This window comes from Nanorana parkeri, unplaced genomic scaffold (assembly GCF_000935625.1).
Source record: "Nanorana parkeri isolate BGI_ZX_2015 unplaced genomic scaffold, ASM93562v1 scaffold20, whole genome shotgun sequence".
NCBI classification, from domain to species: domain Eukaryota; kingdom Metazoa; phylum Chordata; class Amphibia; order Anura; family Dicroglossidae; genus Nanorana; species Nanorana parkeri.
Window position 1 is genome coordinate 3570798 of NW_017306288.1, and position 19800 is coordinate 3590597.

Here is a 19800-nt window from a genome sequence, read left to right on the forward strand (position 1 = left end):
CGCCATCTAGGGGAAAACAAAATGAATGGTTTATGTCAAAGCCCAGAGGCCTTTGTAATGTTAACCATGGTTGCCATTTTAGAAATGTATTTTCTCTATTATTTACGAATCTTTCCAGTTTGTATTATTGCCCTCTGGAATTTCAATCCTAACATGACATGCATATTATGTATTTTCTTGTATATATAAAAAAAAAAGTATGCATCCACATACATAGAAAGGAACTTGTTACGCCATTTATATTTCTCTAATTTCAGGAAGACCACAGATGTCTAGTGCAGGTCCTTTGCCTTCAGCTGTAATTCGCACTAGACCTCAACCAGTTGTTGTCAATGTGTCTGTCCCACCACAGTCCCCTAAGGCACAGCCCAAAGTGGTGAAGCCCAACATAGCTGTGGTGGAGGTGAAGTCTGAGAAGAAGGAACCGCCACAACTCAGTGTCCAGGTATGGCTCTTATTGTATCATCTTAAAAAAATATACATTTTCGTGTTTTATCTTGTTCTGCTCTTTGATTTATGAAAAAGTCCTTTAAACTAATAAATTATGTTTTTTTAGCTAAGCTTCATTGGGTGAAGTTACTGGCAGGATCAACAAGTATTTGTGCGACTTTTCAGGGGGACTACAGCTGGCCAGACAGTGTTATATTTTTTCGTTCCGCCTGTGGGCTAAACAAAAAAATATAGTGGATTCTTTTAAACAGTGTTGATGGCTGAATCTCCCGCTGTGTCCTTTGTATTCTGATAGCTGTCGGAATACTCGAACAGTGACAGCAACTCATTGGCTGCCGTCGCTGCTCACCTGAAGACTTTCCATCCGGCTCCTTCGTATTTTTAAATTTTTTTTATTAAAGGTTCCTGACAAGGCCACCCACTGGGAATTTCAAACGGTTCACCAAGAACCAGCCCAATTTCACACAGTGTATGACCAACTGGAGGAAACTGAAAGTGCATCTACAATTATAACTACGTGTTGCAACACATTTTTTTAATGGGAGGCCATAGTTATACTCAAATATCAGTCTGAGTGTATGGGGTAGAGGCCACGATTGGCTGCTTTTGCCTGAGCAGTGTCTGAGCCTATGTCTCGCTCAGATCTGGTCCTTTGCCTAGGGATCAAGACTTTAAAGTGTATGTAAACCCTAACGATTAAAATCTGGTATTTGCTCTCTTTTTGATTTGTTAAATATTTCATTGAAAGTGTTTTGTTATATCTGTTTGATAAGTACAAAAAAAAACTGTTGCTCCTGCCAGAAATCCTGTGAGCTGATAACTTTCTGTCCACTCGGCCATGGCTGCACTGTTATCAATTAGCATTGTTCCCAGTTCTCTCTCTGTCCTACGGAATTCCCCCACGCCCCCCCACTAATAATATGGAGAGGGGGAGGTGTTTGGTAGTCCTAACACATGTCCTGTCCTGGGGTGACAATGCTGCTCTTACATAGATACAATGCAGTGAGTGTTGTCATCTTTGGACAGAAAGTGTGATACTGGCAAGATCACCAGGTGAAAAAAGCATGACAAGGGAAATTAATGCTGACACCACATCTAAGGACTGTTTATCTGAAATGTATTACATTTTTGTTCCTGTGATTAGGTTTCAAATAGCGATTGCTAGGAAGTAAAGATCTGGGGTGGGTGGGGGCATTTTGGTGTTGACAGCCTTAAAGGAGAACTATGAGGTGAGTGCTTTTCACTCACCTCATAGTTCTAGCCGACCTGTGACAATGAGACCGTCACAGGTCGGCTCAGTAGATCGGGAGGTGAGCGAAAACATACCGGGTTCGCTCGCCTCTCGATCCTGTCACGGCTCTCTGCCGTGACAGGGGGAGGGGCTGGATTCCCCTCTCCCCGCTCCGATCTGCCAGCGCGGACTGGCGGAACGGACGGAGGAGGGGGCGGGTACAGCTGGCTCTGCCTCTAGATAGGCAGAGCCAGCTGTCACTCACGCAGCTGGGCGGATCCCGTCATCTAAGTCGTGATCCGCTGCGGCGTCTCAGTATTATACTGAGCTTAGTGTAATGGGAGGACGCTAGTTTGTGTCCTCCCGTTACCCTAAGGAGAACTATGGGGAAAAACACTGACCCCATAGTTCTCCTTTTAAGGGGTAATGCCAAACCTAAAGTCTACTTTTGATTTTAGGGGCCTTTTAAAGAGTCTTTAACCTTGTTTTTCCCTTTTCTAAATAAAAAAATTCTACTCTGACATCTGTGCTAACATGCTTGCTCCTTTTCTAGGTTTTACCGTGTGTTGATATTGATAGTATAGCCAGTGACAGCCCAAGCACAAGCCAAAGAACATCAAGTGCAGAATTGGTGACTCCTACCCCCAGCCCTGTCCAGCCCAACATACAGGTAGGGATATTAAACACTAACCATTGATTTGTTTACCTTGCCTTACTTACTCTGACCGTCGAATAAAGTGCAGTGATCCATATGAGTGGACATGGGGTGGTTTGAGATCATGTGTGCTATTCCTCCTATTGTGTAATCTCTACCTTTTGCATTAGTTTACATGACAAGAAAGAGTTGCATGCATCTGTAATCTGTATAGCAGAGAAGCTAATGGGTTAACGTCTCTCATTAGAACCAGCATTGATGAATTATTCATATTTTAATTACTCATACAGCATAACAACCATACTTCCCGTGAGCACCGCCTGCTTTTAGTGGTAATGTATTCATTCTTCATTGAGGTCCTGGCAACTTTTCAATAATGTCAGTAAACCTTGTGTCTGAGTAATGGAAAACATCTGTGTGAATTGTGATAAAACAAGCCGTTTCCATAACATAAGACAACAGATTCAATTACAGAATGAGGCTGGACTGGAATTAAACTCCGACGGCCGGGAACAGATCTGCGTCTCACTTTTAGATACATTTAAATGGTCGTTGCTCCAGTTTTTGTATGTAACGTATGCAGTAAACGCAGTGCGCAGAGCAGTTCTGTGACCCATAAAAACCAATTGGATATCTTCTCCTCGCTGAAGGGTCTAGAATAAGCTGAAGTCTGATTGGTGACTATGGTTTTTATAAAGAAAATGAACATTCACTGATTTGGTATTATCAGTGCCAACAACAACAACAGTAACAATACACACATACACCTATCCACTCACACATTCCCTCTCATCTTCTTCTGCACCACCAAGAAAACAACTTAGGGCTCAGCCATTGATATATATGGGCAGCACCTGTGGCTCCTGGCCAGGAAAAGTTCACATTGTACAGCCTCAGATGCCCGTTTGTTTGAACTCTTGCAAGAAAGCTTGTGAACTGAAACACAGCATTGTTTTTTTCCAGTCAAGAGTTCCATATTTGGTGGCTATGGTTTAATGCTTTTTGTCTTATACAATGGACCCATTAAACATTCACAAAGCTTCTTATGGTATTTACTACAGAATTATGTATAAAAGGTAATTTCAAGAAAAACTCCGGGTAAACATTTTATTAACCTTTGCAGTGGGGCTACCTCCGCACTGAAAGGGTTAACTGTTCATTTTGGTCTAGAGGGGAAAATACCGGTTATACTCACCTGATCCTATGAGACGGCTGGCTGTGACAGCGCTCCCTCCAACTTGCAGCAATGTTATGTCCCTCGGCATCCTCATGTCCTGTACACTGTGTATAGAGTGTAATGATTTATGGGACCTTAGACTGCTGCAGCGGAGGGGGTGAGAGGCTCCAGGGACCGAGCAGGCCGGCTCTGAGGCTCCAGGTGAGTATAACTTTATTCTCCTCCCTAGACACAAACGAGTAGTTGACCCTTGTAGCGTGGGCGTAGCCCTACTGCAAGGGTTTTATAGTGCTTGTTTTTTCCTAAGGTCAAAAATAACAAAGTTATACTCGCCTGATCCTCCAAGCTTGCCGGCTCTGACAATGCTCCCTCTTGCCTGTCTCCTCCAATGGTTTGTTCCTTGGCATCCTTGTGTCCTATACACTGTGTATAGAATGTGATGACTCGTGGACCTTGGACCGCTGCAGCGGAGTAGAGAGGCTTTTGTGTCTGTATCCCTTACACCAAATTACACTTGATATTTCATTTCATCCTTTTCTTCTGCTTTGCTTTATTTAAGCTGCCTTTAAATGTGGAAACTGAAGAAGAAATCCTGGCTATGCCTGGCACTTCTTACCAAGGAACAGATTTCCCAGAGGTAATACACATATTCTGACTCCGATTCTTGTAATAGCGATTTATCCCTTGCTCAGACCTCTATGCCTGGCCTGTATAAGCAGATATAATCACTGTGGACAATCCTTATCAGATAGCTGAACTCACCAAATACCTTTTCATCCACAAAGAGCTTTATTGCATGCAACAGGTTACAGCAGACAACGGGATACAGCAGATGAATGAACAGATGGTATTTGAAGATCAGAGATGGTAATGTTTCCAAGCATGCATGCATACCATGTTACAGTGAGCCATTTTGATGCCAGAAGACAAGTCTCATGCAGAAAGGGAAATACATAATAAATTGGAGGGAACACAGAAAACATGCTGCAATAACCAGAATGACCACCAGCTGGCAGTATAATAACCAGCTATACTACCAAAGATAATGGCTTAAGGAAAATTAACTATGTGATTCTCATTTCACATTAATATGAATATTACCATGACTATGAATTGTGACAGCACAACACAGCGGGACATGGCCTGCTATCTTCCAGTTAAGGTCATCTTTGGCGGACAGTGGGGTGACATAAATCGAGCGGCTGAGAGGGGAAAATACAGTTGTTGGCATTACATCCAGACATATATGCAGTTCTCTTGTGACCACATTTATTTTTCTCACATATTGTAGGTGGTTGGCACCCATGCTAAAGCTACAGAGTAGATAGATAAGTATTTTGCAAATCACCCCATTAGTAGCATGTGAAATGGCCTGATTTGCAATTTTCAGGTTTAAAGATCAGTATAACATTATTTATGTGTTCTTTCAACATGCGCTGTTGTTGCAACACTGTGCTATAGTATGTACATTAGCTCCTAATATCTCCAGGAAGACCTAGTAGATACTGCTGTGCTGCCTCATTGCCCAACTCCATAATTCAAGCTGCACCCATCGCTACACCTATATTTTCTTATAAATTGAAGCATTTGTACTTTAAATCCTGGTGTCTTCCATGTGGTCACATGTTGTTGGTGGTCCTAACTGCTTCTTAGAGTCATCCAGCTACTTCCTGTGAGTTCAGGCTGTCAAGGACATACCCCCTGGGCTGACATCATTACTGTGTCTGGGCTCACAGTGGAAATCCTGTACATGGTGGCGCTCAAATGTCACAGCTAGCATTTTCAGATGAGAGTTCAGCAATTGCAGCCTCTGTGTTTCTCACGTCTCAGGTTTCCTTTAGGCAAATCCTCGCTTTGCATAAGTGCTCTCCCTGTCCCAAAATCAGACACGACATCTCACAGTCCCTCAGATTGGGCAATTCTTAGGTGATCTTCACTACAGTCAGAGGGCCTCTATTCTACTCCTCTGTATAGCCAAAACTGGGAAGAAAAGAGGGGTGATCACCTGATCAGTAGAAACCTGAACAAATTGCCAAATAACAGCAGATTGGGAAGTTTCACTTCCAGTTTTTAACTTAAAAGTGACGACAAATGAAACATCCCATTTAATAATAGATTTGACAGACACATAGAGCACATCATCCTCTGGGCTCAATAGTATCCAAATAGGTAAATGTATAGAATTAAGCATTTTTATATCGGTTTTGGTTGGAACATATGATCTGCAGGGCTGAGGATCTGAACTGTGTATTTACCTAAAATGCTTTTTTTTTTACACGACCTCTTTATTTTAATTTTCAATTTTGCTGAATGTAAAATGGACAAAAACGTTGTTACGAAATATTGTTATTCATCCTATTAAGAAAGATCATCTTTTGTATTTGCCTTTACCCTCACTTATGTGCATTTAACCCTCTTCTCCCTTCAATAGAGTTATCTTTTTTTTTGTTAGGATGATCAAGAAGACGATGCACCTGAACCATTGTTGGAATTAAGTGGTAGAGGAGAGACAATTGCACCCCAACATGGTGGAATTTCATTCCCTCCGCCTGTACCCCCTCTACAAACCGGCGCTGACATTCTAGAAGGGATCATTAGTAGGAAGGAGACCCTGGAAAACAAGGTCATCAGCTGGTAAGTCATTCTGATATTTTGAGTATACTATCATGTATTATGTATCTGTGTATGTCCACACAAAACCTGATATTTCCCTTTTTTAATGTATGCCTCTAAGATGATGCGCTTATTGGCGTCTCCTTTCTCAGATACTCGACTAGTGAGATCACCATGTGTTTGTCCCCAGCTTCCCATGTGATCACACATTCATCTCACTGTATTTAGAAAGGTTGCACCTTCTGTATTAGAGGCCTGCACACATTTTCTCTGCATGAAGCAATTTCCTATGACTCAAGCTGTTAACAGGGGTCATTAAATGATTATCTTGCACAGCAATAGTATGTTAGGAACTTCAGTTAACTGCTGCCATTACAGGAGTTGCCGTAAACTGGTCCACATCCAACCTCAAGGGTAAGGGGCAGCTTACCTACTATGTTTCCAGCGTGTTCTGCTGTTCTATGTGCAACCTATGCCAGGTCTTGTAGTTTAGATTTTAAAGAGTATATGGAGCCAACCTGTGCAGTCTTGGAGCTGTATCATATTCTGATATGGTGTCAGCAAGATGCCAATGTCAGACTTGGCTGAAAATGGCCATATATGAAGACTGTGTGTCCTAACACATGCAATAAGTACTTTGATCCAGTTACTGTAATAGTCAATGATCATAGTGAGAGTATAGACACTTCTGAAGGTCAAATAATAACCTTCATCCCTGTTGTCTTGAATTGTATTAAAACTGCTCTGTCTCCCTTTATTGTGTAAAGCGCTGTGCAACCTGTGGACACTATACAGCAGGGCTCAAAATTTCCACTCGCCCCCTCGCAATTGGCGAGTGAAAATTGCGTGGGGGCGAGTGGAAATCCAGGGGGGGGGGACTTCCGCCGCTTCGGCAGCGCTGATCGCTGTCTGTTTCCTCCACCCGCTTCTTGGAGCGGCATCGCAGCCTCCGACGGCCGGGCCGCTTCTCCCTCGGCCCTGGCCACGCCTCCTCGTACACCCAGATCCAATAAATTAATAAGTATCTTCTTATAACATTACAATGACTTTGTAAGGTCTCATTTGTATAGTCACCTACAAAAGTCCAAATTTGCACTATGTGTAGCAATGACTAAACTTAGGCATCACCTAAAGATGATTCTGTTGTCTTAAAGTAACAGCATAATGCAGAGATGAATATAGATAAACTAGAGGAGCATTGTATGCCCCTTAGGGAGAAAAGAGCCGTGTTATGCCAGGTGAATTGGATGTTATGCAGGGGACACTTTTTGAGTAATGAGATCCTTTCTATAATATATCTACTGGTTGGAGCACCAAGCAGTTACCATCTCTTGTATTTTATGTTAGGGTGGAACAAGAAATAATGGCTCGTGTTATAAGTGAGATGCATCCAGTGAGACGAGACGTAGTCCCTGATGTCACCATTTCCAGTGCGGACCAGTCTGACGCAGCCTCAGATACTGGTATGTATGTGTTTTATTTTTGTTCATTTACACTACATGGTCAAAAGTTATAGACATCTGACCATAACATCTACTATATGGCCAAAAGTATGTGGACATCCCTCCAAATGATTCCAGTTAAGGATACTGTTAATTCTCTAGCAAAAACATTTTAGACTATTACATACTTTCCACTTTATGACAACAGTTTGGTGAGGGCCCTGTTCTGTCTCACAACTGTGACCCTGTACACAAAGTCAGCTTCATTAAGACCTGGTTTGACCAGAGTGGTGCAAGGAATTTGAGTGGCCTGCACAAAGCTACTGACCTCAACCTCAGTGAACACCTTTGGGATGAATTGGAATCCTGATTGTGAGCCAGGTCATCTAGTCCACCATCAGTACCTGACCTTACAAAAGCTCTTTTGGACAAATAAGTGCAAATTCTCACATTTGCATTCCAAAATGTTGTAGAAAGCCTTCTCACAAAAATGAAGGCTGTTAAAGCCACAAAGGAGTTGTGGGCAACTCAATATAAATGCCCATGGTTTTGGGATGGGATGTCCAGCAAGCTCATATAGGTGTAATGATCCTCACACCTTTGATTAAATAGTGTATAGCACATTACTCTTTACACATTCATAATGTACAACCAGCTCCTAGCATCTCAAAAATAAAAACCTTGGTGGTCTTTGTGTTTCTAATGTCTTCTTAATGTATTCTAGTTGAATCTCCTGTGGATTCCAATTTGATTCGCAAGTACATTGAGGACACTCTGGCAGACATTGTAGCCACCATGCTGAGAGAGAGAGAGACTCGAGCTGTGCCAACTCCCCCTCTGGAGCAGCCTGATGTTCAGGTAAATAATTATTGCATTCTTACATTATATATTATCCTTGTGCTTTATTCCTTTATATAACAGTAAGGTTCTAAAGCATTATATTATTATCTATGAAGACCATTCTCATCAGTCTGATGTCCCTACCACTGACGGGTATATAGTAAGCAATTTTGGGTAGAATCTAATTAACTCGCCAGTATATTTTCGTCATGTGGGTGAAACCTGGGACACCTGGAAGAAATGGAAAGTTTTTCCAATGGGGACAAAAAAAGCAACAAAAGCACCTTTTTATTCAAGTGGAAAGGATTAGAACCACGGTCTGGTTTTTAATGCTGTGGGTGTCTTCTTATACCAGTGATACCTTTCCCCCTTATTTCTTGCCCTGATGTCACAAGATGGGGGGGTCACAGTCCACAACAAAAAGCTACCAGATCAACAGCATCCAATACAAAAAGAGTGAAGGAGAAGTGAGCTCATCAGCCTGCTGCTTCTCCTTCCACTGTCCAGTCACAGGGTGGGAGGATGCATATAAGGGAAAGTGAAGCTGCAGCACAGAAAGATCAGGTCCCATCCCCTGCCAGGCAGGACTGTGCTGTGTGGAAGACATCATTGTTATGTTTAGCTGTTTTCCTGGAGTTCAGATTTAAAGATGAAGGAATTGAGCAACGTTTGTATTCAAACTGACCAAGTGACACAGCCCCAATGTTATTGTAGGTAAGCATAAGCCCCTTTTCTAAATGAAATATTGCCCCTGTTTTTGGGGTTCACAACCTTCTGACAGTCCGGCCCCCTGGAGGAATATAAAAAACAAATGAGAAATGACGTGTTAACTACAGTTGGGAGGGTCTTAATCAGGGACAAAAATGACACTTCATTTTCACTCTTTACAGCCTGTACCTGATGAGATTTCTCCAGTTCCCACTCCTCAGAGCACACCTTCTGCCTCTCCCCTGCCTTCTGCAAGAGAGTCATCCATTGTGAAAACTCCTGAACTGTCCGTGCAGACGTCAGTGGAAGAGCCAGACGTTCAGCAGGAAGAGCTTGATGAGCCCGGTTAGTTCCAAATCCTGCACACTGCCAGATTTTAAGTACTTTGCTTTTTTTGGTATCTTCACATATTTGTGATTTCCGAACAAGGAGTATATTATGTTTTTATATTGTAATTTATGATGGAATATGGCATCATAAAGTTTATGCTGTTTCTGAAGGACAATTGAAGCCAACATTGCCCCTAGATATTGGATGATCATCTCCAGATTTGGCTAAATGTACGTGTATCAGCTGATGGTCCTCACACCTTTTGGGTACTGGCAGACAGTAGCAGGCATCTTGGCTGATCATTCATATAGGAAATGGTAATGTGCAGAGTGGAGGTACCCATAGAGTTTCCTCTTTGTGCTTCTTCAAACAGATTGGATGATGATCAATAGTCTATGGAGTACCCGTAGACTTTGCTATTCCCCTGAGGACACACACACACTCTCTCTCTTCAAGCTGCCATTGTAAAATGTCTTCCACCCCTCTGAATAGGCTAAACACTGATGGTTAGCAAAGTCCACCTTTCATGTCCGTGAACCTACTCGGGTGCCTGGAGATGGTTGGATCATCCCTGCATGTCCGACTGCCTTCTAACGCGTAAACTAGCCTTTAATTTTACAAATCAATATGGTTTTCTGAGGCTACTGCTGATGCCTGTGATGACTATTCGGTCTCCCTTCTTCCATAGGCATGAACATGCACACAACATGATTATGATTATTAGGTATTGGATTTTGCAAACACATCCAAAATCTCTCTAATGTCTACATTTGGTTGAAGAAAGAATAATGTAACTTTTCCTTATCTTTCCTTTGTAGAAGAGAGGAGCCTACCGGTCCATGTTGACACACCCCCAAAAACTCCAGTGCCTTCACCCCCCCGAGTTGCCTCACCTGTCCCATCAGAAGAGAATGAAGAGCCATCTGTCATTCAGGCTCCTCCTCCTAATCCTTGGGGCGAAACAGAACTCCCATTAGAGGAGGAAAACCCACACTCTGTCATGGAAGACGTTGAGTATAATGATGCAGCGTAAGTATAAATTTCACCAACGCTAAGTCTAGATGACTGCTGGGCATTACCATATCATACTCTAGATCTATATTTCTTCTAAAGTCTTCACTTACAGCTTTGTTAATATGAATTTATTACCATACATCCAGTGTAATCTATTATTTTATTTAGGCATTGAGAGATATTTCATTGAGAACCTAGATCATTATATTGCTTCCTAATTGCTTCCTATTATCCAGCATGGATAATAGACAGCTCCTGCCTTCAGGAGCTGTCTATTATCCATACTGCAGCAATGGACAAACACGTGTTTTATGGTGGCAGACTGACATTAATTAAAACATAATTGCAGTTACACTTATACTGTAGTCCTCCCTGCTCCCAGACCCCTGCCAGTCTTGTACCCTCCTGTCTCCAATCCAGTGAGTTATCGCAGATGGGACTGAAAACCGGCTTCAGAGTGTTAAGCTGTCATATACTGTTAGAATTCTTAATGTGTTTAACCTCTGCCGGCACCAACCCGCTCAACAAACTGCAACTGGAAAATCCATTTAACTGCAGTCACTGTTCAGACATTCTGACAGCCGCAAGTGCTTGCTGTCAGAATACAATAGTCAGCAGGGGGATTTCTACATTCATGCTCTTTAGCTGAACAATAAAAAACACTATACATGTATGGCCAGCTTTAATCTGGAGTACTAGCTTTTACCCCAGAGCTGTCTGTACGAATGAATATGAGTGCTGAGCACATGCATAGACCCAGTCTGGAAGAGTTTGATAAGCAGCTGTGCAATCCAGTCAGCAATAACTCCCTGGATCTGGGGCACATGAGTATGAGACTGGCAGGGAGGGTTAGTGGCAGGGAGGACTAGAGTATAAAGCTAGCCACACACTGTGTGATTTTTCTTGTTCAATGTATGTTTAATTGATTAGGAATACAATCAGACATGCATATCAACAGGCCAATGTATTCTTTTATTGGCTTGAAAAAAATCTGTATATACCTGACTCAATTGTATTTAATATTTCCCCATATTGCATCTCTTTAAAAACCCTGCAAGTGCAAGAAATACATGTTAATCTGCCAGAAATGCACTCGGCTCCTAAACACACAGCATTTTTTTGTGGATTGTATGGTGTCAGCCCTGCCTGGTTTCACATAACACAACGTTTCTGGCACGCAGGCTCCACTGTATCACACATCGCACAGTCTCCTCTGCTGACACATATACACGGCTGTGCAGCTTTCATAGACTTTTCCTTGGGTCCATGGACTTAATTTTTATATTTTTTTATACTTCAATCATGAATTTTGTGAGTATGTTTTATATTTACCTTCAATCCTGATCTTAATAAATTTGTCTGCACCAGGAAAGGCGCCCCTTGTTTGTGTTTTTTCCCTAGATTTTACAGTCTCCCTGGCTGATTTGGGGCAGCATCCTACAGACATTTTTTATAAACGTGTTTTGAAACGTGTTTTTTATTCATGCACCAATTTTTATTTAATCTATCAAATTTTAAACAGACTTTGATTCTGACTATATTCATGTGTACATTGGTTTGTACTGGTTGAGCAGTCCTCTCTGGCGCTTTTTAGTGTTGTTTTTTTCTCCACTGTATCACTGTTTTGCCTGATGAAGGGGACCCTGCGTAGCCCTGAAACATCATGTTATGAGATACTGAGCATGCGTCAATAAAGGTGCATTGGAGTTCCAGTGACCCACTTCTTTTCTGGTACTCAGCGGCGCCATCCATTTGTCACTGTAGCACCCACCTATTCCACAAGGGACTTGCCGGTCAGGAGTGCAATGGGACTTGGACATTAGCCCTGCCCAGTTGTCTTTTGCTAAACTACTAACTCCCTCCCACTGTCTCTTTCTACACAACATAGTGATACAAACTTTGTTTTGTAGTCCAAGGTAAAAATTTGGAGGGGTTATTACTCTTCTTGAGGTAACGCAGAAAGGGTGCCGAGCGAGCAGGACAGCTCTAGATTCCTGACATGATCAACAGGTATTTTTTTGCACGTATCAAAGGATATAAGAAAACACTTTGGCATATTTAACAGAGCAAAATATAGCAAATAAGAGAAGTTCAATGTTAAGGTTTACATACACTTTAAAGAGTTGTCTGCAGATGGCATACATGCTTGCTGGAAAAGTGCGTATGTGTTGAGCTGCATCCTGGGTCAGTTACACAAATACTTCTTTTTTTAGTGTAATGACTGTGGCTGTAGAAGAAGAACCAAGAAGCTTAATCTCTGCTGCCTCATCAGAGAAATCTCTCCCAGCATCACCGAAACAGAGGACCCCATCACCTGTACCTTCTCCATCCGTGTCTGCACCCTCAACCGATGAAAGCAGCCTGACCGTCACTGCCACTGACTCGGATACCACAGACAAACCCATCTCAGAAGGGGAGATTGTATATAGCTATGGACAGATGGCTGCTGCTCGAGGTAAGTTCTTCTGTTTGTTGCCTGGGGAAAAAAGAGCCAAAAAACTAACCACACTTTACAATCTGATTGCACAATCTCCCTCCTTTATGTAATGCAAGGGCCTACCCAATTTCATACAATGAATGGATTGATTTATTATTGGTGTTTATATAGCGCCGACAATTTACACACATTTGCACATTGCACATTCACATCAGTCCATGCCGTCAAGGCGCTTACAGTCTAAGGTCCCTATCTCACATGCATACATGCAGGGTCAATTTACACAGGAGCCAGTTAACCTTCCAGGATGTCTTTGGAGTGTGGTAGGAAACTGTGCGTAGTACCCGGAGGAAACCCGCGCAAGCACAGGGAGAACTTGCAAACTCCTTGCAGATAGTGTCCTGACCGTGTTAGTCCTTGCATTACATAGTTTTGGTAAATGTAAAGGACATTGTATGGAGATCGTACAATTTATCTGTGCAAACAGTCTTCATAAGTCAGCCAGATCCCTCGGATTATGTAGATAAGGAGGCATGTTGGCTCTCCTTAGCATTTTCTTACTAGGAAAAAAACGAATCGCAGGCAATGAAAGATACGTGTCGCTCAATTACCATATCTGCTCATGTTATCCAGTGCAGCTGCTGCTGACCATGGCACACCAGAGATTTGTAGCTCTACAGATAAGCAATATAGCCAGAGTGATTCGTAGCTGCTACAGAGTTGCCCTTGCTAAGCACATTGAGACCAGCTGATTACAGAGGGTGTTTGATGGTGGATTTACATGGAAGGCATGGAGCAGCGCAGGAAGTAATGGCTTTGTGAACACTTTTTGAGTGTAACGAGCTGCAGCTTAATGAGTACAGAGAGTTAAGCTAGCTGTTCTATTTTGTTTGCTAAACCTTCGGACTGAATGAAAAAAAAAATTACTGAACAAATCTTTCCAGTTCAGGTTACACACAGTCTGGAAAACAATATAATTTCCAAGCCTTATCCTTCAACTAATTTCCTTACAGGAGCTGTAATTTTAATGACTGTTATACAGATTAACCTCCTTAAGAAGTATATGTTCAGATTAGCATGATTCCCAGCACTGGACATATTGTTAGATTAACTGGCCACCTTTGTGTACAGAATGTTTTATTGTACATTCATCTTCATTGTGGATTTACAGTTTCTGTGTTTTCTTGCAGCCTTAGCAGAAGGTGGTCTTGTTTATCCGAACCTGACTGAGAGCTTGTCCAGCACGCTACGGGATGCCAATGATATGGTAAGAGGCCCCCTAACTCGACTTTTCTCAACTGGCGTGCCATCTGTAAAGGGGGTTCCTGATTTTAAGGGGATTCTGGTGTGAAAGGTAGGGACTCTGAAGTCAAAGGGGCTCCTGATGTGGAAAGGGGGGCTCTAAAGCAAAGGCGGGAGGACCCTTACAAAAAGGTGGCATGATTTTAAAGAGTGCCATGACTGAACAAAGTTTGAGAAACCCTGCCCTGACTAATCAATTACCTTCTTTTTAAAGAGGATCAAAACCACTAAAGAGGAGGAACCCCTAAAATTATTTTTATGTCTTGGGGGACTCCTACTAAAACCATATCAGTGGAAAAAATGCAACACTTTCAGTGGTGATCAGAATGTTACCCTTCCATACAACTAAATATGTATGGTGTCATGCTGCTGGCTCTGCCAAATGGCTTTGGCCCTAGAACTATGCAGTCAGGGCCGGTGCAAGGATTTTTGCCAACTCAGGCGAAGCTGCATTTTGACACCCCCCCCCCCCTTCCCGGCACGCACGCACGCGCACACACACCACTCCAACATCCCCATACAGGATACATTATATCTGTGCTCCATTAAGCTTTAAACCTCTTGCCGTCCGCCCGTTAAGAAAAAACGGACGGACGGCTGACTCCTATCTGCGGGTTGCCGTCGCCAGACGGCATTTTTTTCCTGCTCGCGCGCGCACGGGCAGGAAAGACCCGCTAGTTACTACAGCCGTCAACGGCTGTTTCACATACAACCGATCGGTTGTATGGCGTGAATTTCGGAGGACTGCACAGGTCAGCGCCGCTGCGGCCAGGACTCGTCCTTCAGATGCCGCCCGCAGAGGCAGCCCACACTGGTCTCGATCGGACGGCCGGAGCCGGACTTATGCCGGGCGGCCGACTGTCAATTTTCCGCCCTATTCCCTGGCGCCGTAAGGCAAGTGCCCATGTTGCCTTGCGCTAGCGCCGGCCCTGTATGCAGTCACCATTAAATAGGAGGTCAGTCAGCCACAGTTTAAGAAACGCCTAGCAATCTCTGGATGAACCCGGTGGTACCACGGAACCCTGGTTTGCGAATTCTTTCACCGACTGTCATATATGTCTCATAATGAAAACATACATTCACAGCTGGCATCCTTTGCAAAGTTTATTCACAGTTGTCAAGACCTTAGCAGTGCCATTTATATGCCCTACAAATCACATCTTTATGGTTGGCATCTAGGATGTTAAAGAGGAACTGCTAATAGCACAGTTGGAATTTATACATATTTACTCTTTTACCTGCCAAAGGATTGGTAATCTTGTGCACGCAGTCTTATGATATGCCCACTGCACAACCAGATAGGTAACACATCCTGGTTTAGCTTTGTAGCTGCTACTGACTGCTTTCCACCTCTAGCCATTGGCACCCTCACCTTTGTCCAATGAGCAGAGATCTGACCCAGAAAACAGAATCTTATACCAAGAAGTAGCAACGTGATCATTTTGACTGGCAGAGGTTATGTATACCACAAGAGTCCCTGGCCAAAATAACAAATCCTTTGGCAGGTAAGGGCCATTGTCAACTGGCACATTAGAACTGCTACTTTACTCATACAAGTCTATGGGAATGCAAACGCAGCTTGAAATGGGTGAAATGCAAGTTAAATACCATCTTGTCTTGAATTGTATTGTGATTGTAATGTCTTCCTTATATTGTAAAGCGCTGTGCAAACTGTTGGCGCTATATAAATCCTGTATAATAATAATAAATGCACCTGTCAGTGAACTTTTAGTGATCTCAAAAGCCTTTCCCAACATGATTTTTAAAGCAAGCAGCGTTTACCCATCGTCAGTGGCCCCAAGGCAATAAACATCCGTGTAGTTGAGTTTTCTATTAAGTGGTTTGCCTGGAGTTCTGTTTTAATTTGCACTAGTGAGTGTGGATTCCTTCTATATCATGAGTTGTGATATACTGTTCATTGACTTTAGCATGTAGCTTTCTTGTATTATTGGATACTCTTGCCAGACTTCCTGACAACTCGGTTGTGTAGCTGTAAAAATCCATTAAACCTAAATTCTTCATATGAATACATGTGACTGTTTTTACATTAACATTCCAACTGAAGTTTTGTCTGGCTGCAGCAGTACTTAAGTGAGAAAGTCATACTACCAATAACAGTCTGCCTTGTTCTCCTCCTGCAGGAATTTGACCCCCCAAGTGAAGGACAGGTAATACGGGGACCTCACAGAGGAGCACATCGTGACCCCGTCCTCTCGCTTTTAGCCAAATTTAATCAGGATCTTGTTGCACCACATGAGGCTTTCTACCATCTTGAGGTACGTTCCGCTCCTCCACTCTGGCATCCAGCAATAAAACACCGTTATGTAAACTGATAGCTTCTTGGAAATATATGTGTGTGGCCTTCATGTATTAGCAATTTTCACCTCTATTTTTAGCAGATTTTTTAACAGCAGCTTGTTATTCATGCCTCTATCCCCACATGGCATGCTTCCACCCGCTTCCACAGAATAGTTTTCATTTTCCTTTGGAAGAGATTGTTTATATTGCTCTTTGTCTGTCTTTTTTTTCTTAGAGCTCAGGAGAGGACAGCAGCTCGGGGCAGATTAGTGAAGGTCAGAGGCCAGGACTGACCACGGCTGCGGAGCAAGTCCTGGTGGGACACTCTGTGTTTATGGGAAGACCTAATGCTGGTCAGATTGCGGGACATCCTCAAAACCGTCCATCATCCCCGGGACAATACACCAATGTGCCAGGTTATACACGTCTTCTAGAATTTGCAAAGCATTAAGGCTGAGAACTCCAGATAACTGCTACTTCTTTTTGTGATTTTTGGATAAATTGGGGAAGGGTTGCATCATGGTCTGTTATGTTTTTTTTGTCTCCCCTCTAGAGAGGGGTCCACTGGCATTTCATTGTGTTCCTTGCAATGTTCAGGTCGGCACGGAGAAACTTAATGTCAAAAGTGGAAATCTGGCATCCTTTCATACCCACCGGCTGGGGGTCACTTGGCAGGCATTGATTACACTTGTCAGACTACACTTTTGGCACCATTGTGAACCAGCTTAAAGTGTATTTCCATTTTTGCAGCCAGACTGGGACAACACCCAAGCTGCTTAACTTTTTACTTACTCCTTTCTGAAAACTCCAACACTGATGTTTTTCTTTTGCTATGAAAGCTAGGGAGGTATGTTTACCATAATGAACCTGTCTGTACTGTTCTGGCCGATGTCATTATCAGTTGTGAACGAGATGTGCAGGACTGTCTGTCTTAACAAAGGGTTAAAGAGCTCAACTTATGTTGTGAATATTATGCTAATGAGAGGAAATGGAGCCTGCCCCCACTGTGTCCCTCTCCACTTTCAATTTGGACAAATAAACAACTTTTTTTTCCCCCAAGTATGCTGTTTGAATGGCAACACACAACAAACCTAGTGGGGGCTTTCTCAAATTGTACTGCAAAAGTGGAAATACATTTTAAGGGGGTGATGTATAAATGTTTTACCCAGCGTATAACTGGGTGAATGCCGTTTGCATGGCATTACAGCCGCTAGATGCTGCAGAGGAGCATAAGAAAATCCTATGCTCCATCTAGCAGCTGTAATGCCATGCGAACGGCATTCGCACAGCTACATGCTGGATAAAGCCTTTATACATCAGCCCTATGTGTGGCATACACCCCACAGAGGAAAAACGTTGATACGAATTTGTCAGAGGTTTCTTAAAAAAAATAAGACACTGCATTGAAATTGAAAAGCTTATTTTTACAGTCATGTGGACAAATCAATAAGAGTTTGAAAAAAAGGGGCCCGTCAAAGGAAATGACTTGCAGTGATATACCTGTGAAAAATTGTTTCTGAAATCTAAATCCATACATGCTACAATCTGATTGTGTAATCTCCTTTTTAGATTTACCAAAACTTTTGTTAATAGGGCCCACCTAAACAATCTATTCAATTTGCATATGGTAAGGCACAAAATAATAAAAAAAAGAGAACTGGATCAAACTTTTTTGGCCATAGTTCTCTTTAGGATCACAGGAGGACATATGCAATCTGTGACCCAAAACTCAGCATATAGCAGGCTATTGCCTGCTATATGCTGACTGTGCAGAGCCGTGCTGCACCTGGGGTGGATCCTGACAATATTTTCAGAAGCCACCCCGCTGCCTGATTGACAGTTGCCTCTCTAGAGTCAGCTGTAACTCCCCCTCCTGCAGTGGGGACTGTAGGAACAGATTGGGGAATCCTTCGTGATTGGCGGTATGTGTTCACTGAGTTCCCAATCAATAGAGCCGACGTGTGACAGCTTCAGTGTCACACATCGGCTCTAATTATGGAGAAGAGTGTATTTCTCCCCATAATTCTCCTTTAAGAGGACATTTTACAGTCAGACTGTAATGTGTATGGTCAGCTATATAGTTTGTTTCCTTTGGAAGACAGTCATTGCCTGAGCTGAAAGACCTTTCCACTGCCAAGATGCTGTAGAGAAGTGTTCTAGCTCTCGATGTTGAATCAGTGGTCTCTCTGCAGAGGTCAGACATACCCCCTGCTAAGTTAGACCTAAAGCTCTGCAATCCGCAGAACTAATACTCCCTGCTGATTGGACAGCTTTAGGTCTAAATCAAAGGGGGGTGGGCACTGTTTCCACGCAGAGAGCACGGGTCAGCATGATGGCAGGGGGCAGGCTTTTCTACTCAGGTTGCAGCTGCTTTATAAAGAAAAAGAACTATTAGATGTTTAACACCTATAGTTTTGATGCACCTAAAATGTATTTAGCCGATTAAAATGGAAAGTTTATTTGGGCTTTAGTGACCATACACTAAACAATCTGTTTGTAAAATCTCCTTGAGATCTGCCATCCACACTGTAGTACAAGGGCCTGCTTGAATGAATTGTTTATAATGCATAGTTTTGTTGAATCCAAAGGAGGTTGTATGGGGGGTTGTACAATTAGATTGTATAGTTTATGGCCAGCTTGAGGTTTTATTCCATCAAAACAGGTTCCTAAAGTATCTATCATGATATGATGGTATATATGTGGGCTTAATCAATTGTCTTACTTTACAGGAGTGATGCCTGATGATGGAGATAACATTAGCTCTGGTCCAATGAGCATCAGGGATCTGGACGCACAGCTCTTGTCTGTTCATTATCCACATGCTGACAATGCATACCAAATACCATCTGTGCCCAGGCACACCTCGCAGGTGAGGACATGAATGCTTTGTTCTGTACACACTATTTTCTCCAACATATGCTTTACATTTGGGTCTGCTTCTACTTCTGGAACAAACAAGGGTCTCCAATTGCATTTTATGATCTGCCAAGAAAATAAAGACCTGTTTTTCCAACTCTCAGAACTCAAAAACAACTATTTTTATAGAGGTTTTTCTAAATATTTATGCTTTTAATATTCTTCTTTCTTAAGCTGGCCAATTCCTTTCAAGTACTCTGGTTGCCCTTTGCTTTTAGTTATACAAATATGTCCAGTTTGAATGTTCAGACTTCAGTGCAGTCGGACCTTTTCAACGTCTACTAATTCCAAACGTTGGATTAGCGGATGGTCTTGTTTTATTGCAGCCGTGGTCACAAGTCAGCTGAGTGTCATTCTTGTGCTCGTTAGCCAGGGAGCTGCAGGCCG

The 19800-nt window shown here is 42.7% G+C and overlaps 1 protein-coding gene across 1 annotated transcript in view; it reads left to right on the forward strand.

Annotated features, from left to right (window-relative positions):
- Positions 1 to 19800, forward strand: part of KIAA0586 (KIAA0586 ortholog) — a 67715-nt gene that overhangs the window by 38052 nt on the left and 9863 nt on the right. Inside the window, exons 17-29 of the mRNA XM_018562187.1 lie at positions 258 to 445; positions 2235 to 2351; positions 4073 to 4150; positions 5966 to 6147; positions 7474 to 7589; positions 8293 to 8430; positions 9306 to 9461; positions 10268 to 10475; positions 12674 to 12915; positions 14088 to 14164; positions 16341 to 16475; positions 16733 to 16913; positions 19227 to 19366. Coding sequence (XP_018417689.1) covers positions 258 to 445; positions 2235 to 2351; positions 4073 to 4150; positions 5966 to 6147; positions 7474 to 7589; positions 8293 to 8430; positions 9306 to 9461; positions 10268 to 10475; positions 12674 to 12915; positions 14088 to 14164; positions 16341 to 16475; positions 16733 to 16913; positions 19227 to 19366 — 1958 coding nt within the window. The remainder of the gene's footprint in view (positions 1 to 257; positions 446 to 2234; positions 2352 to 4072; positions 4151 to 5965; positions 6148 to 7473; positions 7590 to 8292; positions 8431 to 9305; positions 9462 to 10267; positions 10476 to 12673; positions 12916 to 14087; positions 14165 to 16340; positions 16476 to 16732; positions 16914 to 19226; positions 19367 to 19800) is intronic.